The sequence below is a fragment of the Nothoprocta perdicaria genome, unplaced genomic scaffold (genome assembly GCF_003342845.1).
Source record: "Nothoprocta perdicaria isolate Ctin4 unplaced genomic scaffold, notPer1 scaffold_30, whole genome shotgun sequence".
Lineage (NCBI taxonomy): Eukaryota > Metazoa > Chordata > Aves > Tinamiformes > Tinamidae > Nothoprocta > Nothoprocta perdicaria.
Genome location: NW_020455533.1, coordinates 284,733 through 308,783, shown reverse-complemented (window position 1 = coordinate 308,783; position 24,051 = coordinate 284,733). Strand labels below are relative to the sequence as shown.

Here is a 24,051-nt window from a genome sequence, read left to right as displayed (position 1 = left end):
GCAGCGAGCGCACGAGCACCACGCGCCCGCTGCGCGGCACCACGAAGAAGTGGGCGCTGCTCGGGCGCGCGAAGTAGCGCAGCTCCGCGTTGGCGCCCGCGTCCGCGTCCTCGGCGCGCGCCTGCCACACCGGCGAGCGCAGCGCCAGCGTCTCGTCCACGCGGAGCCGCGTGACGCCCGCGCGCGCCGCCCCCACGAAGCGCGGCGCGTTGTCGTTGGCGTCCAGCACGCGGACGCTGAGCGCGGCCAGCTCCGCGGCGGCGGCCGTGGCGCGCGGCGCGCAGTGCTTGCAGCAGAGCGCCAGGCGCAGCGCGTACAGCGCGCGCGCCTCGCGGTCCAGCGGGCGCCGCGTGCGCAGCCACACGCGCCCGCTGCGCGCCTGCAGCGACACCTCGAAGTGCGCGGCGCCCTCGCCCAGCAGCTGCAGGCGCCAGCGGCGCCCCTGCACCTTGGCGCACCAGGGCTCGGGGCCGAGGCGCGTCAGCGGGATGCTCAGCCCGCTCACCCGCGTCCCCGCCGGGCAGTTCTCCAGCACCTGCCCGCGGAACGAGGGGCGCCGCCGCGCGCCCGTGCGCGCCGCGGCCAGGGCGCTGCAGCAGAGCAGCAGCAGCAGGCGCCGCGCCCCGGGGGGGCCCATGGCGGCAGCCGCGGCCGCACGGACGGCACGGGACGGGCGCTCTCCGCGGTGCCGCCGCTCGGCGCGGACTGCGCGCGGGCCCCGCGGGAGCGGCCGCCCACGCGCTGGCTCTGCCGGCCAATCCCCGCGCCCGCCCGCCGCCGCGCCGGCCAATGGGCGCGGGAGATCCGCACCCCGCCGCGCCCCGCCGCGGCCGCGCAGCCCGGAGTGCTCCCCGGGGAAGCGCCGCGGCTGCGGGGCTGCTGCTCGACGGAGCTTCCCAGGACGTGGAGGTCAGTTTAGCTAGTGGACAAGAAGAGACTGACTGCAACTCGTGTTGCCTCTTTGGCGTGGGAGGGAGTAAACTTCCCCAAAAAAACAATAAAACTAAATGTCACCATTAAAGTTAACAAATATCTGGCCTCCCAAATCGAATACATTGCATTAAAAGATGCCAATTAGTTCTTTCTCAAAACAGAATATATGACAGAATATAAAAAAGTATGCTGTATTTGTCACATTCTCAGCCCTGTACTAAGAGGTGAACAGCACGGAGGGTGACTCAGGAACAGATAGGCAAATATGTAACTTGAATATTCAAGCCACAAGCACAATGAATACAGGCATAACAAACAAATGAATATTGTGCTTGTGGCTAAGCAGTACATAAAGTGCTATTCCACTCATATACATTTGACTTTAGTTTCTTTCACTTCAGAAATGCATGTTAAATTCACTTTAGGGGTAAACAAATGGGGCTATAAATCAAGCTGTTACTGAAAACTGCAAAAAGACAGACACTAAGTGATAAAGAAGTTTTATTTGCATGGAGAATGGTAAATAGTGCATAGGGATGCTTATCACCGTTTCTTTTCCTTCTTAGTCATGAAAAATCTCAGACCATCCAAAAGAGTACATCCAATTGGGACACTTGCACATCCCAACACCGGTAACGGTGATTTATCTCATCCCGAAGGCCATGTCTCAGATCTCTTCACAGGGCCATATGGAGGTCTCCTGCCATCAGTTCCCAGTGCTCTGTTCTTTGAAATTACAGGGGAAAAAAGGGTCCGAGCTCTAGTATATGTCACACATCTGTCACACATTTCCCTCAAACACTTTTTTTTTTATATAAACTTTGAGGAAGGATTCTGCCCAGCTGCACATCTAGACAAAGTTCCTTCTACACGATATACTTTACCTCTCCTGACTTTACAAGTGTGTTGGCACAGGATCTAGCCCCAAGTGACAAGTCAGTCCCTGTGCTATTTCAGATATTTTGTACATTGTCACTTTTTATAACAACATTTGTTCCTCCATTTGCTCAAATGCAAGTATGTGATAATCTTTTCCTGTGTAATTTTGCAAACTAACTTAAATTATTCAGAAGTACAGCTGCTGTTGTCTAATCCTTGCTCTCTCTTTATACTTTCTCACCAGACTTCACATTTTTTTCTCAGAATCTAGCAATCTAATGAGTGCAAGAAACACCTTCTGTCACACTAAGAGTAGAATCCTTCCTCTAAAACTGAAAAACTGATGACATTTTTAGTATTTCTCAGTATAATAACTACCTACCCATTTATTCAAGAGGTAAGACCCTTTCTGCTGCTAAACATGGTGTATTTGTGTGCAAGCCTAAAAAGGACAGAAAAAAAATTTAAGCACAATAACCTATGCAAACAATAATACTTCTTATGCGGTCTGTGCTAGGAACATATTCTACATAATTCTTAACTATAGTTATACAGGCATAACAAACATTAAACATGAATCATGTATGTTGAAATCAGACAATATAGTAACAGTAAATTCTCACTGAATAATAGCCTAATGTTATATTCTGTTTTGCCTGGTTGGTGCATTATTACTGAATTAATTGCATTATTAGAAAGTCACAGTAAAAAAAGCTTGAAAAACTTTAAAGCTTTTATTAGAAAATGTTCATATGATTATTTTTTCTATTCCTCCCTATTTTGACGTAAGACAAGTTATGCAAAAATCAGACTGTTGTTTCTACACTTAATACATAAAACACAATGCATACATACAATATCACGTTAAATCTTGCTACAATTTATTCAGTCTTTTCCAATTATTCATATAGATGCAGTAAAAGGACAAAAAGAATTAGTTCATTCTTGTTTCTGTTCCTCCACATTTCTGTTTCTGAATCACAAGTCTTTCCATGTCAGCCGAACTGCCAGATTTGGCAAAGACAAGGCAATTTATTCAATTTTGCTTGGGATCCATGGCTTGGGATAGATGCTAAGGCAAAGGGGTCTGGTGCAGCAAACTGTTCCAAAACCAGGGAGCCCACAACTGCTGCCAAGTCTGGCTTTGAAAGCCACGGATGAGCTGACCTAAATACTCTGGAGATTTTCTAGATTTGAGAAGTTGAACTTTCAAATGTCACACATAAGCACATTTAAAGAATATTTCTTAAAGATTGATATTTTGGTGATATAATAAGTATTACTGCATTTCATTTTTTGACAATTTTGTGCATGTACTGCATATAGATCACTGTTTTCTTTATAGATAAGTTACAATAAGGCTTTGCAAAGAATGGGAAATACATGCCATCAGCATCAATACAAAATACACATTTTTTTCACTGTGTACTTGCTACATACATAGTTTTGATTCTGTAATCATGAAGGTCTAGAGGAAGTAATGGGATCCTACAGAACCACTCGAGTTCTGAAAATCCTATACTTTCATGCTTTTAGATTTGTCCATTTTGTATTGATGGTATTGATACATGCCTGTATGCAGGCAAGAAATTAAATAGGCAACAGGCTAGACAGCAAGATAAAACCTTAAACATTGCTATTCATGCCTCCAGTTTTATTAATGGACTAAATTCATGCTGTCTCTTGAAACTCATATGGTTATTAACTACAATACCTTCTCAGAATACACATACTCATCAACTGCTAGCTCAATGCTAATTAACTCATTTAAAAACAACGTATTAAGACATAACCTTTAAGTGTGTGTGAAAACAATACACAATCAAACATGCAACACATCTATGAAGCTAGAGGAAGTATTAGGATTACTGCAGCTTTCTCTGAATCAAATCATATGGTGGTATAATGGAGCATGAATTTGCAGCAACAGAGATGTACGATATAGATTAAAGCTTCATCTGTGAGAACATACTGCACAGCAAAGAACAACAATTACTGTGATTTCTGCTTTATAACATACAAATACTCTTTTGTAGAACTAGGGCTCCCTCTGCTGCTAACATTAAAGTAGAAAGAAGCCTCCTTTAAATCAGTATTTTTGAGTCTGATTTTAAGGAGGTTAGGGTTTAGAGAGCATTAGGTTTAGTGATGCAGAGTTCAGCAAGGTGGGATGAGGACTGGCGAGGCGCTGTGAAGCCGGGCAAGGTGCAGCGAGTGAGCCCATCATGAGGCTTGGCGAGGTGGTGTGGCGAGGCAAGGTGCGGCGCGGCGAGGTGAGGCTTTGAGGGGTGTTGCACACCGCCACGTTGTGTGGATTGGTGAGGTGTGGTGAGGCGTGGTGTGAGGCGCGGCGAGGTGAGGCGTTGAGGGGTGTTGCACGCCGCCGCGTTGTGTGGATTGGTGAGGTGTGGTGAGGCGTGGTGTGAGGCGCGGCGAGGTGAGGCGTTGAGGGGTGTTGCACGCCGCCACGTTGTGTGGATTGGTGAGGCGTGGTGTGAGGCATGGCAAGGTGAGGCGCTGAGGGGTGTTGCACGCTGCCACGTTGTGTGGATTGGTGAGGTGTGGTGAGGTGTGGTGTGAGGCGTGGCAAGGTGAGGCGCTGAGGGGTGTTGCACGCCACCACGTTGTGTGGATTGGCGAGGTGTGGTGAGGCGTGGTGTGAGGCATGGCGAGGTGAGGAGTGGTGACACGAGGCTTGACGGGTCAAGGCTTCGTGAGGTGTGGCAAGTGGTTTGGAGGAAAGATGTGGTAAGGGCTTGGCGAGGTGAGTGGAGGCATGGCGAGAAGTGGTGTGGTGAGGTGTTGTGAGGTGTGGTGTTTCGTGAGGTGTGGCGAGGCATGGTGAGGCTTGGCGTGGTGTGGTGAGTAATGGCAGGGCTTGGCGAGGTGAGGCATGATAAGAGTCGGTGAGGAGTGCTGTGGTGAGGCATGGTGAGGTTTGGAGAGGCTAGGCGTGGTGAGGCCTGGTGCAGTATGGCGAGGCGTGGCAATGAAAGGGTGTGCCAATGTGAGGTGTGGTGAAGGACTGATGTGTGGCATGGTGAGGTTTGGCAAGGCATGGTGAGGCAAGGTGTGGAACGGTGAGGTGATGCATATCAAGGTGAGGCTTAGTGACTCGTGGCGAGATGTGAGGCATGGCAAGTCAAAGCGTGACCAAGTGATGCGTGGTGACACATGGTTGTTCATGGTGATGCAAGGGGAGGCTGGGTGACATGTGGCGACATGTAGTGATGCAAGGGGAGGCTGGGTGGCATGTGGCAACACCTAGTAATGCGAGGGGATGCTAGGTGACGCTAGGCGACACATGGTGATGCGAGGGAAGGAAGGGTGACGTATGGCGATGTGTGCTGACGTGAGGGGAGGCTGGGTGATGCGTGGCAACACAAGGGGAGGCTGGGTGACACGCGGCAACACATGGTGACATGAAGGGACCCTGGGTGGCATGTGGTGATTAACAGCAACACAAGGGGAGGCTGGATGAAATGTTGCAAAGTGTGGTGACGCCAGGGGAGGCTGGGTGACGCGTGGTAACACATGGTGACACCAGGGGAGGACGCGTGCTGACCAATAGCGAGGTAAGGGGAGGCCAGGTGATGCAGGGTGATGCATGGTGTTGCGTGGCAACATGAGGGGAGGCTGGGTGACACGTGGTGACTCGAGGCTGGGTGACACGGGAAGGCTGGGTGACAAGTGGCGGCGTGAGGCTAGGTGACACGTGGTGACGTGAGGCGATGTGAGGGGAGGCTGGGTGACGTGAATAGCAATGCAAGGGGAGGTTAAGGGATGCGTGTGGTGCGTGGTGGCTTGTGGCAACGCGAGGGGAGGGACCCTGAGGCTGGGTGACGCAGGGGGAGGCTGGGAGACACGGGGCGACACAAGGCTGGCGGACATGTGGCGACGCGTGATGACGGGAGGGGAGGCTGGGTGACATGTGGCAACGCAGGATGACGCAGGGGTTGCTGGGTGGCAAGTGGCAACACGAGGCTAGGTGACACGTGGTGACACAAGGCTGGGTGACACGTGGTCACACGCGGTGACGCGCGGTGACGCGCACGCAGCCTCAGCGCCGCGCGGCGACCCGAGCTCCCCGGCAGGGGGCGCCGCCGCGCTCGGTGACGCTCCGCGGGGGCGGGGCGCAGCTCGGCCCCTCCCCTACTCACGCCCTGTGGCTCCATGCGCGCTCGCTCCTCGGCGCTCGATTAGTGCCGCCTGTGGGCGGTTGCCGCGCAGGCGCGTGGGGCGCCGCCCGTCGCCATGGCGGACGAGGAGCTGGAGGCGCTGCGGCAGCAGCGGCTGGCCGAGCTGCAGGCCAAGCACGGGGTAAGGCCCGTCCTGGGGAGCCGCCGCTCCGCGCCGCGCCGCGGGGAGGTCGCCGTCGCTCTGCCGCACCGCGCGGAGCGGCCGGGCTTTTATCCTCTCCGGGCCCGCCTCGTCACAGCGGTTGCCGCGGCGCAGCGCGTTCCAGACGCTCTCGTCGCGCCGGGGTTCGGGCCCGGCCCGGCCGCCGCGGCCGCCGCCTCCCGCCCTTGTTGCTGGGGCCGTGTCCGCCCCGCCCCTGCCCTCTCCGTGCCCGTTTCTCCCCACACTGTGGATGCAGTGTGATGTTCACCTCGCTCTTTGTTACTGACGCCCGTTTTAATCCCTTCATCTGTTGTTAGCGTCGTGTTTTCTTGTATATCAATAAAGAGGAAGTGCTGTGTTGAATTGCATGTGTTGCCACCCGGCCTTAGTGTCCCTGGCCCTATTCCGGGAGGTTTAAGGGGATGACCTCACATGTCCAGACCTGGAGCGGCCCGGATGAGCAGGGCAGCAGCCTTGGGCATTGCCCAGCCTCACCTTGTGTCCAGAGGATCACGCCTTCACTTGCCATGGCGGACAGCTTTTATTTTTCAAAACAGTCATAACCATAAATGGTCCGTGGTCAGGCAGGTTTATGTTAATCTCCGCCGGGATAATTAAACCTACAGCCCTGTTTCTAGACAATGATAACAATTTATCCTGTTCCTGCCCTTTAGGATCCTTCTGGTGATCCATCACAACAGGAAGCAAAACAGAGGTACAAATGGGAGCTGTTAATTTTGTCCAAATCTGTTAGCTTTGAGCAATATAGTAACTCTTTTCACTGGTTTGTTTTTTTGAAATGCTGTTGTTTTCTGTTCTGTTTTGTTTTGGAGGCGGGGGACAGTATGTTTTGGAGCGGGGGACAGTATGTCAGTTACTTAATCCCATCCTCAAAATACATAGAGCTACCCATGATAGAAAAAGCTATGAAAGAAATTGAAATTGTGAATGTAGGGTTAGAAGGGATCTCAAAAAGTCACTTATGGGAATAGAAAAAAATCTGCAATCTTTGCTTTTTGGGCATATTATTTTAGGCACTTGACATTTCTTTTAATACGTAACTTTTTTCTTTACAGGGAAGCAGAGATAAGAAATACTATTTTAGCTCAAGTTCTAGATCAAGCAGCTCGTGCAAGATGTAAGTATTGAAGTCATTTTCTAATTAAAAGTTATTTTATACTAGTGCTTCCCTGTGTTGCTTAAATTGGACACTTAAGTGGTTGTATTAGAGAGCAGACTGGAAAAATACTGTAAATGATGGAAAGATAAAAGTGTTACAGCCTTTCAAATGATAATATCAATGGTGAGGATGGAGTTGATATCTGAATGTTTAAAATTAAATTTCATTCTTCAATTAATGATCATCACAGTGAAAAAAACTAATTGGAAACACATTTATAATGAAAGTGACAGGGAGCAAGATAGTTCTGTAGTGGCCTTTGTCACGTTTTTAGTACTGGTGAAGATGCTCATTTTAAAATAAAATAAGCAGAGCCTGTTTTTTTTGCAGTAAGCAATCTGGCCCTTGTCAAACCAGATAAAGCAAAAGCAGTGGAGAATTATCTTATACAGATGGCAAGATTTGGACAGCTACCTGGAAAAGTGAGTTATATTTCCTACTTCTCTCATATATTTTCATTTTCAAACCTTAAGTCCTCAAAAAGGGTATTTTATGTTTTCCACTATCTGCAAATTACCTAACTGGAAGAGATAGTTGAAAGTTTCTAAATATTACATCCTGCACAATTTTATCAGCCAAGCACCTTTTAAGGGGAAGTGTAGCTCTGTTCTTTGATATTAAGCATCTGTCAGAATGCGTTTATCTGGCTTTTGGTTCTGCTTTCATAGATATCAGAACAGGGTTTGATAGAAATACTGGAAAAAGTGAGTCAGCAAACAGAAAAGAAAACAACGGTAAAGGTAAGCTTCATAAATGCTGTTTTTTTTGTTCAAAAATCTGAAATATAATCCACTATGAAAACAAAGGAGTAGAATGGTGCACGATTTGCACCATTTCCCTTTTCTGTTTACCACCCTCTTTCCCATACTGGTAATTACAGTAATTTAGTCATAGCTGCCCAAAATCACCAGATAATTTGTAGATACTAGCACTGGGATACCAGGGTTCTGTTGCCAGGGAGAACCATGTAAACAGCAAATGATCAAAGTAGTGCACAGGTCACTAGAGAAGCACTTTTAGGTTTGTTAAGGAGAAAATAGCTAGTGCTGTAGATAGCGCTGTTAAGTGCTTTTCTGTCCCAGTTCAGCTAGCCTCCTGTGAATTTCAAAATTATGTTAAGAAATGCCTGAAATCTTTCTTTGGGTAAATACCTGCCCAGTGGTGAAGGTATTGTTCCCTAGAAATGCACTGTAGCAATTTACTGGGGAGTGGGGGTATTGCAATAGGAGGAAACCTGTTCCTGTGTGAGCTGCAGTAATTTTTGCTTTGAAAAGGGACTGAGAATTTTGTACTTACTGTCAAATATGGGGAATTTTACAGGATTGCTCTATGTTGGTTTTGCTGTGACCCTTCTGTTTTAATTTCAAATATTTTTTTTTTAGTTCAACAGAAGAAAAGTATTGGATTCGGATGAAGAAGATGATTATTAAATACACTGTAAGACTGTCTGCCAAACAACCTGCCTGGAAAAAAAGGCAATATACTGTATCAGGCAGTTGGAAAGATCTGAAAATGTTTACGTTTCTTTTTTTTTTTTTATTATTATAAAGGCCAACAAGTGAACTTGTCAAATAAATCTGAGAAGGGGACTTGATAACTTAAACTTTTGTAGTGTAAGAGCCCTGAGCAGTGTGGGGTTCCCTGCTGCTTCCTTAGCATGAACGTTTTGTTTCCCCTTGCTCAGGGTGCAGGTTATGTTATCAACTTGTGCACACCCTTAACTTGCTGCTCTTAGAGACACGGTAACCTAAGTACTCCACCTACAACAGTGGGAATAGCTAAAAGTTTAAAGTCTAAATTACAGAAGCTCATTTAAAAACAAGATTTCCCGAGTCCCTGAAGGAGTTCCTAGCCGGCAGCTCACTGCCTCTTGAGTCTGTACTGGAAACTGAGAAAATAAAGTGTTTTGGTATCAAAGTACTGATGATTGGAGTTTAGAATTTGAGGATTTCTTATCAAGAAGACTGTGTACAGAAATTGCAGCCGGCATCTACCTGAACTGTTCCCCCATTAAATAATGAAGTTCACACACAGCAAGTTAAGTTTAGTGTGTAGTACAGCACTGTTCAGACACTTGGTATCATAGGTTCTTTAAACTACCTCCATTTTTATCAAATGGCTGGAGAGTTTCTTATTTTGAGGGTTAAAAACAAAAAAAAACCCAGTTTTCCTAAACACTGCATCTCCTGCATGCCTAAAACTGAACTCACACTATACCTTAGTTCAAAATGTTTATGGAAATAGGTAGGATAAATACTGTATCACTGTGTGGATCAACATTCTATCACCAGAGCACCCTCTTCTGACATCACTTGCAAAGCGTGCATGGGTCCCAGGGCAATGCTTTCCAGACAGAATAAAATTGCTTAAAGTGAGCACGAGTTGGTGCTTTTTTTTTCCACCATTTGTAAATGTGACTTTTTTAAAAGATGTGTTCTGCTATCAACAACATAAGCTTTATAGCCTTTTTAGGACACTGATCCAAAATGTCATTTTTAAAGACAAGAAAAAATGCTTCTGATTTTCTTACCTTTGGGAGACAAATTGGCTTGTACAGGAACATATTTTGCAGCCGGATCATAAGTTTCCTGGAGATGACTTAGCTAATTGACCATTCTGGGCTTATTATTAAGGACTTATAAAACTGGCCTGACACTGTTTCATCATCCTAGTGGCATTGGCTCATGTTCTGCAGAACTACAGCAGCATAATCTGTGCTTCTACTCTGCAGTAAGCTATCACCCACCCTCACACACATACGAAAAACCACAAACATAGGACAGAAGGGGAGAGAAGAGAGTCCTGCAGAAGTTTAAATTCCAATATGTTTCCTCAATTTACATATAGGCACCAGGTGAAATTTTCATATGCATATAACACAGAAATAAGGAAAACTGGACACAAGATAAAATTTTTAAAATAAGCACTCAAACAGCTTTTTCAAGAATTATTTTACTGCTTTTTTCCCCCTCTTTTCCATCATTTGGCACAAATCCCAAGGCACATTAGAAAAAAAAAAGATTAACTCATAAATTATTAGAAAAATAAATGCATTATCCTCATCTCCCAGTGTTCATGTGTGTACTTTTTGCACATTGACCCCTTAGATTTAAAACTTACTTTATAAGAATCACTAGTATGTCCTCCAGCTTTGTACTTTCCCAGGCAGTTTACCTATCCCACAGTTAAAAGCAGCAGAATTATTCATAAAAATATCTTACAAAATAAACTGCAAGCTGGACATGGTAAGCCAGAAATAAAAAATACTGTGTTTAGAAACACTATTTACACATTTCTCCTACCTTAACCACTTTTAAAAGTTTTTAACTGAAATAGTAGAAAATAAAGTCCAAAATTAAGCTGCTATCTCATAGGTATTCGTGAGCTTTCAATTCTCCCACACTGATCATCTCTAGAATTGGTTCTATTCCAAAAAATGATATTGGGAGGAGCTTTCATAATCAAGAAGGTGAGCCATTTAAATAGCACTCAGATAGGACCAGGCCCTTAAAGCAGCAGTTTTGCCTTGCTAGTTTTAGCCATGTACAGAATTATGTGTGTTTTGGCATGATTCGCATTAGAAAAAAAAAAGCGATTTTACATATCTTTATACATACTTGCTGCACACACTACCTTTTCTCAGCATCTTGGCTCCTGCAGAATCAATACAGGGGTGCATAGCAAAAAAAAAAAAAAAAAAAAAATCACTAGATTACTTCTCATCATGTTTATAGAATATATACGTTTCTAACATGGTGTCACAGATTTCATCAACTTTTGTTTTCCCAGCTGCTCAATACACAGAAATATATATTATAATGGCTTGCAACATTAAAATAAAAATAGAGACATTTGAATTACTTCTGGCAATAAATAGTATTTATCCAATATACCTATGTATATAAATAAATATATATATTTATTCAATGTAGTGATAAAAACTGAAAATGCAAAAATTATTCAGACTTTTAAAAACAAAGTGAGTGGCTGAAAAGTACAATATAGGACTTGGGCTGGTTTACCATAACATAAAACTTTTTAGTAAGTGCCGAGTAGGAAAGCAGTTCAGCTGTCGGCATCTCAACATGCCTGTTTGTTGAGATCAGGAACAAACTGGCTAAGTGGTTAGCTCCACAATCACCAGAGGAGTCAGTCTTCAAAAGCACAAGGAACACGGTGCTTCTGCCGCAGCATCACCCTGGCGTCCCGTTCGGAGTGCATAGCTCGCAAGCGCTGCTGAACTCCTTGATATTGACAGGGATATTGAAACGAACACCACCTAGTTCTTCAGCTCTTGACATCAAATTCACACCTCCCCGTCTGTGCTTTTAAAACAAGTCATCACTGCACTCTTTTGGCTGTAAAACGCTGGGGTTTCTAGGACTGGCTAAACTGCTTTCATCGCTGACCTCCTCTGTTGAAAGCGGCACATCAACAGTGTGTCTTCGGTGCATGAGTTTGCTCCTACCAGGAGGTTCTCTCACATCATCATGTTTCGCAAATTCACCACTGCAGCCTGTGTCAATAATCTTAGCTTTGCTCTGGTCCAGCGTTTCAACGGCTTTTAACTTGGTTTTATCAAAGCTTTTAATAGCTAACTGTGAGGGTGAAAAATAGGACATGTTTAAGCATTTTCTATTTTCTTCATTTTTCTTCATTCCAAAAAGTAAAATGAATTAGTGTTTTTCAATACAATTATCACATTAATTTCATGAAATTCTTGAGATAATGAGAACACAGCCAATGATTAAAAATAGCTTGCTTTGTATGCTAGTAATTATCCTGACTATACATAGAGAGAAACAAGGAGAAAGGAGTCCAACGTGCCCCAGGCTACACATAAACCAGCATCAGAATTGAAAAGATAATCAAGGCATTCAAAAACCTTTTTTCCCCCCCGCACACTATCCTAGTATCATCCTAGGTCTTCCAAACACCTTTCTAATTTAAGTCTCAGGATGTTTGAATTTTACAGCCATTTCTTTTACCACTAAGTATTTTAGCACTAATGCAGCCAGATTGAACCAGGCACTGCTCAACAGTGGAAAACTGCTTCCAAAACTCCTTCTCTCAGGGAAGAGGTGCCTGTAGTCCCTGTTCTTTGAGGTTCTCTTTTGCATTTCAGCTGTTTTTGTCTCCCATTTCCGCATCTTTTTGTCTCCCATTTCCACATCTGCTCCTGATTCTTCCCCTGCACAATTCCCCTGTTACTGGTTCAGACTAATAACAGATTTTATAATATAAGAGGAATTAAAGACACGAATTAATCATGATATCCCACTACTGAAATAATGGTAACAATACTGAAAAAGCTTCAGGAGAAGATCATTAAGCCCGCTAACAATTCAGAGCTGCATGATCAGTAAATTCTGAGCCATGACGGTGCCAGCAGCGAGTGCTACGCACTAGTGGTGTGGAGTAGCTGCTGAACGTCCCCCATGCTTCACGACTTACTGCCTCGTCATCCACTAATATATACCACAATTAAAGGGCGGCACTATCGTTAATACTAGCAAAAAATAATGCAGATGGATGGCATTTTATATGGCATTTTCAAGTTTCTTTGCCAATGTTATATCTCCTAAGGGATGTCTGAAATAGGACAGCATTCTGTTTTAGAGATGAATAAGGAAAGCAAAGAGACTGCAATTCCATTTTAACCAGGCTAATCTGGCAAAAGAAAAAAAATGTTAATTTTCACGTGAGTAGGGCCGTTCCTGCTTAGCATGAAACGGCTCTGCAGAAGGTCCCAGGGGAGCTACAGCCAGTGCAGAGAAAGGAGTGGGCAGCACATGGTCTGGGGAATTTTGCAGCCAGGGTGCCTCGGTACCCCCAGCTGCACATCAAGTGGCTCATCTAAGACCACACTACACATCAGTGGTGCAGCTGAGCAGGCAACATGCAATTTGCTTTCTCCCTTGCAAGCAATCCCTTCCTCGCATGCAAACCCCAATTTGCATCTGCTATTTCAGTGTCTAGCTGTTCCTTTCTCTTCCAACCTTCTGTTTCAACCTACAGCAAAATTTCTCTCGTCAGAAGCATCTCTGCTTGACTACAGCTTTTCTTACATGCTGTAGACTTTTCGTGCCTTGGTATATCCCAGATTTTGCTGGACAAGACAGACAACAAAGAGATGAAGCCTGCAATAAGTGACAAAGAATAAGAGGTTTAAGAGGTGATAGAGAAGCACCATTGAAATTCGGACAATGAAGAAACACAGTTTAGGAAGCACAGGTCAGACCTTTCGGACTCACTGACCACCATTAGTAAAGAATATTTTCTTTACTAACATATTATATTTATAGCACACGATACAAATAATTACTGTATTATACAAATAATTCAAACAAGTATTTCCTCTTACCTGATGCAATAACTGATAATCAAAATTAGGGACACTTTTATCTCTTGTTATTGTTCTCCGTAAATGTTTTGCTCTAAAATACATTGTAAGAGAATTAGATTTAACTACAAAAAGCAACATATTTCAGCAAATCTTCCCATCAAAACTTCTTTCATTGCAAGTCCACAAGATGGTAGTTTCTCAACACAGAAAGACTATATTACTTGATGTCACATTCATCCCCCCTCCCCGAGAACGATGCCCTGCTAGTATTTCCGCTATATTAGCACAGAATATAGGCTGAAGCTTGAAGAGCTCAGAGGCCAAACACTGAGTGAAGCACTAACACAACAGTTTAAAGTGCTCTGGCATGAGTGCTCCTACCTTATGGCACAGCAGGTATTAGTAGTTTAAGAGCAACAGTTAAGTTCACACATCCTCCCCAGCCATGAGCTCCTGCTGCACAGTGTCCCCCTGCTCTTCACCAGCCACATCTCATACTCACAACCTCCATCTGCTCTTACTAACGCATAAGCCTCAGAGTATTCTCTTGCTCAAATTCATCATATCTGCTGTGTAACGATGCCTGACCCACTTTTGGCCTTTATTCCGTGTTACATTTCTTTTGGAGGTATGGGAAACAATAAACGTGCTTCCATGGAAGCTTCTATGCTTACTTGTTAAATCTGTTAATTGATTGGACCAGTTGCAGTTGTCTGCTTATGGGATCATCGGTTTTCTCACATGGCTTAGAATTCACTAGGGGTTTAAAAGAACAGGCAGCTAAAATTACAACCGAGTCACGCTTAAGAATGAAATTAACACTGTTCTGAGTGAAAAGCAGTCCCTACTCGCATATAACTTAAAATTCTACAATAAAATTATAACAGCAATCATCTGAATCACAGTCACAATTTCTCTTTGGAAACTTTGCAGCATTTTACATTGCAGGAATAAGCATTCTTGATCAAATCAACACGATTTGCCTAACTTCTGAAGAAACGATGCAATTCTGGACTTTGAAGCTCTAAATTCACATTATTACAAACCTGAATCAGGACACACATGCTATTCCACCACCGAGTTATATTACTCTGGTTGCCTACGATTCTTTTAAAACTACTTCCATAATAGCTGAAAGGTCTATTGTATCACTCATAGTGTGATACATTGCCTTTGGTATTAATCCACAAATTAATCTTTTCACAGAGGCAGGCAAGTGTTAGTTGAAAATCTAACAGAAAAACCCTGATGCTGGAACAGGCCTCCCGGCTCCTCCTTCTCCCGTCCTGCTCGTGGAGCCCCCGTTCCTCGCACAGCGCTGGTGGCCGCAGACGCTCTGCGATGCCGAGCTCTGCAGCTCCCCACAAACCTCCTTCCTTCTGGTGCTGCTGTCCCAGCTTAGGGAACTGCAGCAGCTTGGAAACCTCGACCAGCTTCCGAGACAGCATAAAAGGAAGAGTGGATAAGACCAGAAGCTGAAGGAGGGAGGGAAGAGGTGAGGGCAGATCAGGGGTAGCACCATCCCTTTGATTAAGGATATCAAATATTTGATACAGTCACACATTAATTCCCAAATCTCTTTTTATTTATACCAGTGAAAATACAACACACACCTTTTTTTCTTATCTTGATAGTAGCATGCTGCTCACAATCCTTTTCTCTCGCTTCTGATGTAGGTACGTAGCTCGGTGCCATTTCCAGCAACTTACTGATATTTGAATTCTTAAATTCAAAAGTTTCCATTTTCATTGTTATTAAAAAAAAAAAAGAAAAAAGTCAGCACAATTTAGGGTTCTACTCTATGCAGCGTGCTAGCTGCTGCCAAAATGAACATAACACACACACACACAAAAAAAACCTTTCTAAATGCAAATTTTAAGGAGTTTGAGAAGGCGCAGAAACAGCGTTCCACAAGTTACACTGCACTGGAGTGACAACTGAGCTGTAATTTTAACCGTGTTATTTTTAGTTGATCTAATTTATGAGTAAGTGGTTGTGGTTTAGTTGATCTAATTTATGAGTACACCTAGAGAAATTACGGCAGTAGAGCATTTTAGGGCCAAAATGCTACATTTCAGAGACTATTACTGTACACAAAGCTAAAATGACGCTCTCACCTGCCATTTTTAAAAAGCAAAGAGTTTGGGAAAAAGGTAAAATTTAATGTGAGTGCGAAAACAACTTCATAAATTTAGGTGTACCATATATAGCATCAAAAACATTTTACTGGTGTATAGTTTTTAGCTTTCTTATAAATGGATTGCTTATTTTTATTGTGTAACATACTGAAGAGGAGTATTTTGTCTTTGTATCACGCTCCACTGATGGATACAAACGTCGTGGCTGCTGACAGGTTGAGAAGGTGGTTGTTGTGATGACCAGGTTGGGGTTGTTTCCCCGCTCTCACACACACACGGACCCGCGTGCGCGCGCTCACCGGCTCGGCGCAGTCGGCCGGCGTGCGGCGCCTCTCGTTGCGCGCGTGCGGCAGCGCCCCGTGCCGCAGCAGCAGCTCCACCAGCGCCTCGTTCTTCCCCAGCACAGCCTCGTGCAGCGCCGTGTTCCCTTTGGCATTAGAGAGGTTCACAGAGGCTCCAAGCTGGACAGCAAAATCACATCGATGTTATAAATAAGGAGTGCAATGAAATGGAGATAGCGCGTTAGCTTATTTTTCTCTCTCTCCTTTTATTTTCAATGCATGAATGAGAACAATGCAACTGAATCCTTGCAGCTATATACAAAAAGCAGAAAACATGCTAGCAGCAATCATCCGTTGAACAACCATATTATTTCCTCCTCTCTCTCATACACAGTTTCATTGATCAGTTCAATTCATTTCTTCATGCATGTCCTACATACTCCAATTTTAAGAGAGATTTGGCCCCCTCCAAAAAGAAAGACTTACACAAACAGCCTGCATTTCACAACCATAAGCAACAAAACCTGCCACAGGAGAGTTCTGCAAAAAGAATTAACTGTAGAAGAGTAAGGTAGCATTTATCTAATAAAATATCTAACAAAAAACATGAGGGAAAGGTGTTCAAAGGATAGAGAGAGGAAAAAATACTCTCATTTTTTTTCCAGATAAGTTTTAAGGGAGAAATGTGCAACTAAAAATACTAATCCTGAGCAGTGGCTAAGCACAAATATTGTATGAAAAATACTATTCTGAATAGTCTGTTTTCAGTGATCTTACCTGTAATAACAAGGCAGTAGTCTCATACTGACCATTTGAACATGCATAAATTAATGGCGTATTTCCATATATATCCTTTTTATTTTGTTTAGCATTGTAATCCATCAGACACTTGACAACCTATAGGAGGAAATAATAGTATCTTTTAAGACACTACCTAAGCACAAATATGCACTGAAAGTCCTGCTTTTCAAACATGTTTTAGAAAATTTAGGTAGTGGAAAACGAGAAATAGATAGAATTAAAAAAAAAAAAGGATGGAGAAAGTAAGTCTCACCTTGCCCAAGCAGATAACCGCAAACATCTATTCCTACCATACTGGTTTCCGTATTTTATCTCAAACTTCTAAAAAAACCTCTAAAAATTTGGGGAAAAAGGCAGCCAAAAATGAAAATATGTTGCAGTGATTCAAAGTGCCTGAACATGTAACCCATCCTTCCAAGGGATGACCTCACACATGGCACTGAAAGCAAAACATCTAGGAAAATTCAATTAAAGTATTCCAATTTTACACTCAACAGGGCTGTTTTCATCAAGTCTGTTAGCAGGAATTCTGCTAACAGAAGCTAGCTATCACAGGCTTATTTCTTTACAAAACTTGAAGCATGAGCAGACTTTCAAATACAAACTTGTGCTATCAAAAAAAATTACACAGCACTATTCAGCTGCATGAGGTGTGGCACTCTCCTTAAACCACAACTTTAAGACATTAAGACAGACAAGGAGCTTAAATAAACTACTTCTGTAGAAAAATGCTCTCTCTGGGGAGATAAAAAGTTAAATAAAAACACAGATTCTCCAGACTGCACTACTGTTGATCTAGCTATGTTTATTAATTCCACAAAACAGTTTTTTGTCAGTGGTTAACTGTTAAATGGTTTGCAAATTATGAAAAGGATCATTACCTGGAAGTGACCCTTCTGGCAGGCAAGATGAAGAGGAACTGCACGTTTTGCATTCTTGGCACTGATATTTGCTCCATTTTTCAACAAGAGAGAGACAAGTTCAGAGTGTCCATGCAGTGCAGCCATATGCAGAGGTGTAAAACCATCCTGATTTGAAACATTTACTCCAAGCCCATTAGCAGGTATCCTTGAAAGTCTCTGTTGAGGAAAAAATACAAAGCTAATAATTATTCTACTTTCTATTGATGAAAAAGCAATCAAATATGCAAAACATACAGAATGACACTGCAGGAACTATTGCCATGGAGTCAAAATTGAGACCTTCAGGAAGATGGTTCGCAAATCATGGCAACTTAGTTATATTTTGCAAAAAACCATTTGTGGTTTTGTTTTTTTTTCTCCTTTCCAACACAATAGCTTCCTATAGAGAGATTCCAGGCAAAGTATTCATCTTATTAGGAAAGTTTAAAGCTGCACAGTTTGAGATGGAACTAAAAATCAGTTTTCATATAGCTGTTAGGATGTCCTTATAGATAGACCTATAGAGAATAGGTCCTCCCTATAGAGAATGGATGTTAATATTACAAATTACCTATTATTTGCATGTAACTTTATGTTCTTGGAGACAGACATTAAGCATATATTTTACTGATGAGATACAAAGGATAAAGCACAACTAAAATCAACTTTGTTCATATAGAACATTGGCCCAGGGCACAGGCTCCTACAGGGAATCAAGATAAGGAAGATCCCTGTCCCACAACAGCTTACACTCTTTGATAGCACATACTTAATTCTATTTTGCAATGACTTACCTAGTTACGCAAATCTTCAGACAGACCTAACAAATACTCTTTCTGAAGTGCAAGTAATTGTTTTTCTGTCTCCAAGAAGCTATAATCATTTCCTACTAATATACATGGATATATGTAAAATCTGATTTTTCTCTACTCTCTGTGATAAATAACAGAAAAGGAATTCTATTAAAAAATGCAATTATATTTTAGCCCTGAAGAGCAGTTAGATACAGTGTGTATGAAAGATGCTAAAGCCTTTTTGAAAAAAAGAGAAAACATGCATCAGATTTTTGTTAATTATAGAAATAGCAGGTATGCCTAGATAATCTGATTATTAAACAATTAAGTGGATACTCTGTGACAGATAAAAATTAAAGTCGTAAGAGGTCCAAAAGACTGAGACTTAAAACAAACAACAGCAACCGACCCCACTGACTTAAACCTTAAAGGAAGCAGTCTAGAACTCATAGAAGGAAACTGCAAAAGTTGTGCACTCCATTTAGGTGTTGAAACAAGTTTCTGAACAGCGCTCCTATAAACAAACCTTACCAAGGTCTAATTAAAAAAGAACACATTTTGTATCATGACATCAACTGTTATGCTTGGTATATATTCAGTTGCTTTGTAGACGGAGATGTAAAGTGTGAAGCAATAAGGGCTACTTCCCTAGAGTGAAAAGTTAAATTCCAAAAATACAAATTATACCATTTAAAGAATATTCCAACCTTTTGTGCTGGCCCACATTTTGAGCATTGACATAACGGATGGCAGAATTCTGGTTTTGCTGTACTGACTGTGTCATCCTCATCTTCTACATCATCTTCCATCCATTCCAAGAGATATCGTACCTGGCATAAAAAGCAAGTCCTTTTTCATAAGACCCAAAGGATTCGCGTCCTAAGAAATCTGCATACGTCTCACACAAAATTTTACACACACATTTTTGTGAATAACTCAGACACACAGAATCACCTCCCAGTACCAGCACCCTGCAGGCTAAATTAAAAAGAAAGTTATTGTTGACAAAGCAACTAGACAGTTCACTAAGTATAGCAGTAAATTATAAATGACTTCCTGCTGCCTAATCAAGACTTCAGTGTTCAACTCTGCTCTAACCGTCCAAATCCTTTTAGCTCTGATGAAGAAGATTAGACAAAGATTTGTGCCAGCTCATGTCAATGTCAATTTTGTTTCTTTCCTCACTTTAACAAATATAAGAAGTGAAAGAGATGATGACGTTTTACCACCATCAAAAACTGTGCAGAGACACTGACTTGTCTTAGACCTGTAATTTCCCAAGCTTGGCAGTTTTATCTCGTCTCTACGCATAAGGCCTCATTTTGGAGAGCTGTCAGCCCCTTTAGTGTCATTAGGCTCAGAACTCAGGGCATCCTGTGCAGTCTCCAGGTGGTGACTCTTAGGGTGCACTAATTCAGTATTAAGATCAATTCAACAAAAATAACTATTTAAGAAATGCACTTTAACACTGAGGTTCATAATCCACTCTGAACCAAAGAAATCTTAGAACTAGAGCAACTGTCCCAAGTCTCCCTTTTCACACACCCGGCAGTGTCACACTGTAGCACCGTGAGTTTATATTATGCTTAGAAAGTCAAGGCTTTAAAAAATTCACATCACAAGTTTAACAAGCACCTTTTCCAGGTGCACAGAAAAGGTAAACACGGGCCAAACATCAAGCAACACTCTAAAAAGAGGCCAGAAGGCATTTCAGGGCACTTGTCCTCGCTTACTCGTGTGTAGAGGGTGGCACTCAGAATCCTCCTCATCTTCTGGGACTTCCCAGACACAGTCACAGGATGACCTGGCAGGTATGAGGCTGTAACGCATCACCTCATTGTGTTTTATTTAATTGTTCAGCAGCTTTTATGAGTGCCAGTAACTCCGCACTGTTTCAGTACCAACCCCTTTGCCGGTGCACGACAAAACGTTTATCACTCCTCTTGTCACCATCGCTTTGCCTGCACTGAACAGTGGCATGAAGCCAAGTCGAGGAACTGCTTTCTGCAGGAACGGAGATAAAGGCATCTCCACTGGATTCACAGCTTGAGTTTGATGGTACACGCTGATACAAGAGCTTTCCAGATGCTGCTCAGGAAAAATTGGGAAAAAAGTATTGTTTCCTGCTGATGCCCTCCCTATGCCCTCGCAAAAAAAGTTGCTGCATAACTCTGAAACATATTTTGGGAATTAAGTTTAGTCCAGTCTATATGGGTTCTTCCTCCACACTGTCTTCAAATATTCTTTTTTCCCCTATAGAGCAATAACTATAACTATAGAGCAATAACTGTCTTTGATTAACATCATTAACTCCAATCTAAAAAATATTTGCTTTTGAAATTTACAGGTGTTATGATGAAGAATTTCTATTTCTTCCTGAATAATCACAGCAAAATATTTTAAATTTTCTCAGATTTTCTTTAATTCCTCCTGTTCCAAAGCTCAGCTAGCTCTCAAAGCAGAAACCTGTAATGGTGCTAATGTCCCTACTGCTGCTTCTGTTCCTATGGAAACAGATTCCAGACTGTCAGAACAAGGTAAGATTTTTTTTTAAAATAATCTTTTTATTTTTAAGTAGATAGACAAGCTGTAACCTTTGTCAGCCAATTGGACAATTATTTTCATAATGAAATAATGAAAGTTTTTCATAAAAAAGTGAGGTAAACTTAATTAACTGTTGCTTAACTAAGCTGATGATACAATCTTCATTTCGTATTATTAAGCAACAGCTTTCCCATTTTGAATTAGGTGAACTGGATTTCAATAATATTCAGAAAACATTCTAAGACTTACCATTTCCAGATCTCCATCAGCAGCTGCTCTTAGGAGTTTTTCCACCTATTCATGAAGAAAACAAAATTGTATTTGCTTAGGTATTATTGGTATTAAGCTGAACTCTGAGAAGCCAGTGTCCTTCACTAACCTCCTAAGCTTGAGCGACAGGATTACTGCTGGCCCAGCTCACGTTTATCAATAAAGGTTTAAAGGAAAGGGGAAAAAATATTTATAAAATGAAAAAGTTGTGTAAAGCCATGACCATTTGATGGTCTCTGACTTGCTTGGCTGAAGGTAAGCAGTACTCACCTAACAACAGGACACAAAGTCCACACAGAAGCAAACCCATGTAAGCCGATACCCTACATTACTGTGCAGCAGCTAAGCACATACTTTTGTTGTGAACCTAGCACTGAAAAACAAAGCAAAAAGACTCACAGAAACTGCCACCCTGATGAGTACTAAAACTGTTTGGACCCTTGCTGTGCTATGCCACCAGAAGCACATTGAATGAGAAGTTGTTTTATTTTATTAGTTGATAAACAACAATTTAAAACCAAGAAAATGCTTTCCGGTTGTTCAAATGCACATCTCCAGATCATTGGTGTATTGTTGAATTAAAAACAAGCACCTAGAAATTTAACTTACAGTTATATAATTTGTTTTATTGATCCATTAGGACCATCAAGAAGCAACATGTCTGGCCCCTGCAGTAAAATAAAGCTGTGAAAGACTTCCAGGACCACTGCTCTATTACTAAAGATGCTGCTGCCTAAGCAAAGTTGCTTCAATATTAAGACAGACAATGTAAGTTGAAGATATTACAGAACAGCACTTCAATTCATATCCAGAAATGATCATTTTGTTCAATATTACTGTGAAACACCACATTCATAACAAATGTTCTGTGTGCTGGGCAGAAGGACTGTACCAAGATGATGATAAAAGTATTTTCACCTTCCACAGTTCTGGAGAGCACAGATAAGTTTTTATAAAGCAAAAGCAAAGCATTATTTGAAGGAGACATTATTATCCACACAACGGAAATAAATGGATACTCCTTCCAAGTTCAAGGCCTTACTTGTGTTACTAACGGCAACTTACATTAGTAAGTAGGCCATTTGATGAAAGCTACTGCAACTTACCCACCTGCTCGATTTCTGGTTTTGTTGCTGAACAGAAATTGTGCTTAAAGTAAAAGCACTAACCAAAGAGTACCTGCCTGGCTCTTCACTCTCTCTTTTTTAAGTTGTGAATAAGCCAGAAGACATACTCCACGACTGACTTCTTTCAGCAAAGGGTTTAATCCACCAAGCAGTGGGGATTAATCAAGATCTCACTGTGTCCCCTTAATCCACGGTCTAAATCCTGAAGTCTGAGAAGCCGGCAAGGTCAGTTTTCTCCCAGCGTAGATTCCTTCATGGAGAACCCATGATTAGGCCCCAGCTTCTTTCCTAGTACTAACAACAACGGTGAGCCCATGTGAAACTTGGCAAGCAGTAATGAGCTAAAGCTGGTTTAGAGAAGAGGTCATTAACCCTGAGGTCATTAACATATAAGCTGCCTGTAATCTTTTTCCCTGAACTAGTCTCAGCTTCAGGTGTGATAAATTTGTCCCCTTAAGAAAAAAACAAATCCTCAATCTGCCATTAGGTGAACTTTTATGTACATTAGATCTTATTTACAGACCTTGCCCCTGTACAAACAAGGAGATGCTGCTATATCAAGCCTCTCCCGGAGTAACTGATAACAAAGTGTGAATTATTTTCAACAGAATTTGAGATGCCATGTGAGAGAAAGATGAGAAAGAAAATGCCAAGGAAGGCATATTGACCAGTTTGGTCACAGGAAATGAGTAAATGTATATGCAAGACTCCCAGTATATAGTATATATTTCTTCAAATGTTACGAAGTTTCCTGTGCCTACTCTGAAAAATGATCTTACATTCCAGTTTATCATCCTGCTTGCCAGTATGGTGCTATCATTCTATTATTAATGAGAGATTTTATAAGCTAATAGCAGTATTTAATTCCTGGATAGCAAGATATTTGAAGCACTGACTACCATTCTAATTTTGTAAAACTTAGCAAATTCTCAAATTACATAGTTAACTACAGTAAGTTGCAACTCCAATTATGCTTTTGTTTTTCCTCAAAAAGATCCAGCAGAACAGTTGATACCATATAAAATTAAGTGTTTAGATACTTATCTCACAAGCTCATTAGCACAGCAGCACATCATTTTCCAAATCAGAGAGCAGGCTATTTGTGAAGCAGCAGCTTACAACATTGCAAGGCTTCACAGCTCCTTGTTTATTATCAAACTTACATCCTACAGTCTTACCTCTTTATAAGTATTCTTTACTTCTTCTTGTCTTATATCAATTGACACTGATGACAAGCTTGAGACAGATGATCCTCTGCTGAAAGTTTCTGTTGAGCACTGAGGAGACCGAAGCGGTGACTTTAATAAATCAGAAAACAAACAGACAGAAAATCTTGCATCATCAGATTAGGCAGGTAACACTTATGCAAAAAGATTAGCAGTTTGCACTGGTTGTTACCTCAGAAGCACTTTGTCCCCTTTCAAATTTTAGATAGTTTAATTCCATCAATGACAAAATCTGCAGAAAAAAATATTAATAGAGAAAAGCAATATAACTCCACTTAAAGAGAAATTC

The 24,051-nt window shown here is 42.3% G+C and overlaps 2 protein-coding genes and 1 long non-coding RNA gene across 4 annotated transcripts in view; 1 reads left to right on the top strand and 2 right to left on the bottom strand.

Moving 5' to 3' along the window:
* Positions 1-1,462: 1,462 nt before the first annotated feature.
* Positions 1,463-6,012, bottom strand: LOC112949928. Its single transcript, XR_003249910.1, has 3 exons — positions 5,973-6,012; positions 2,195-2,254; positions 1,463-1,659 (listed from the first exon to the last, which is right to left on the bottom strand). It is a non-coding gene; the product is annotated as an uncharacterized LOC112949928 (long non-coding RNA).
* Positions 6,013-6,051: 39 nt separating this feature from the next.
* PDCD5 (programmed cell death 5) lies at positions 6,052-9,406 on the top strand. The gene is made up of 6 exons (XM_026042384.1): positions 6,052-6,132; positions 6,828-6,868; positions 7,230-7,291; positions 7,664-7,755; positions 8,002-8,073; positions 8,716-9,406. Exons 1-6 carry the CDS (start codon positions 6,067-6,069, stop codon positions 8,761-8,763), a joined length of 381 nt encoding a protein of 126 aa, XP_025898169.1. The 5' UTR covers positions 6,052-6,066; the 3' UTR covers positions 8,764-9,406.
* Positions 9,407-11,281: 1,875 nt separating this feature from the next.
* Positions 11,282-24,051, bottom strand: part of ANKRD27 (ankyrin repeat domain 27) — a 35,146-nt gene continuing 22,376 nt past the window's right edge. Inside the window, exons 19-29 of one of the 2 annotated variants that reach the window (XM_026042352.1) lie at positions 23,935-23,994; positions 23,715-23,834; positions 21,389-21,433; positions 19,303-19,425; positions 17,781-17,978; positions 16,876-16,995; positions 16,117-16,278; positions 15,293-15,401; positions 14,354-14,435; positions 13,698-13,770; positions 11,282-11,931 (exon numbers count right to left, since the gene is read on the bottom strand). In XM_026042352.1, the coding sequence (XP_025898137.1) occupies positions 11,662-11,931; positions 13,698-13,770; positions 14,354-14,435; positions 15,293-15,401; positions 16,117-16,278; positions 16,876-16,995; positions 17,781-17,978; positions 19,303-19,425; positions 21,389-21,433; positions 23,715-23,834; positions 23,935-23,994 (1,362 nt within the window). In that variant the 3' untranslated portion in view covers positions 11,282-11,661. The remainder of the gene's footprint in view (positions 11,932-13,697; positions 13,771-14,353; positions 14,436-15,292; positions 15,402-16,116; positions 16,279-16,875; positions 16,996-17,780; positions 17,979-19,302; positions 19,426-21,388; positions 21,434-23,714; positions 23,835-23,934; positions 23,995-24,051) is intronic. The other variant, XM_026042353.1, reaches the window with a different exon arrangement.

Bases quoted from the DNA above. Each gene is read 5' to 3' on its own strand.
- PDCD5 (XM_026042384.1), top strand. From the start codon at position 6,067: ATGGCGGACGAGGAGCTGGAGGCGCTGCGGCAGCAGCGGCTGGCCGAG. The intron at 6,869-7,229 runs GTACAAATGGGA...TTTTCTTTACAG, and splicing joins CAACAGGAAGCAAAACAGAG to GGAAGCAGAGATAAGAAATA. The intron at 7,292-7,663 runs GTAAGTATTGAA...TTTTTTTTGCAG, and splicing joins TCAAGCAGCTCGTGCAAGAT to TAAGCAATCTGGCCCTTGTC.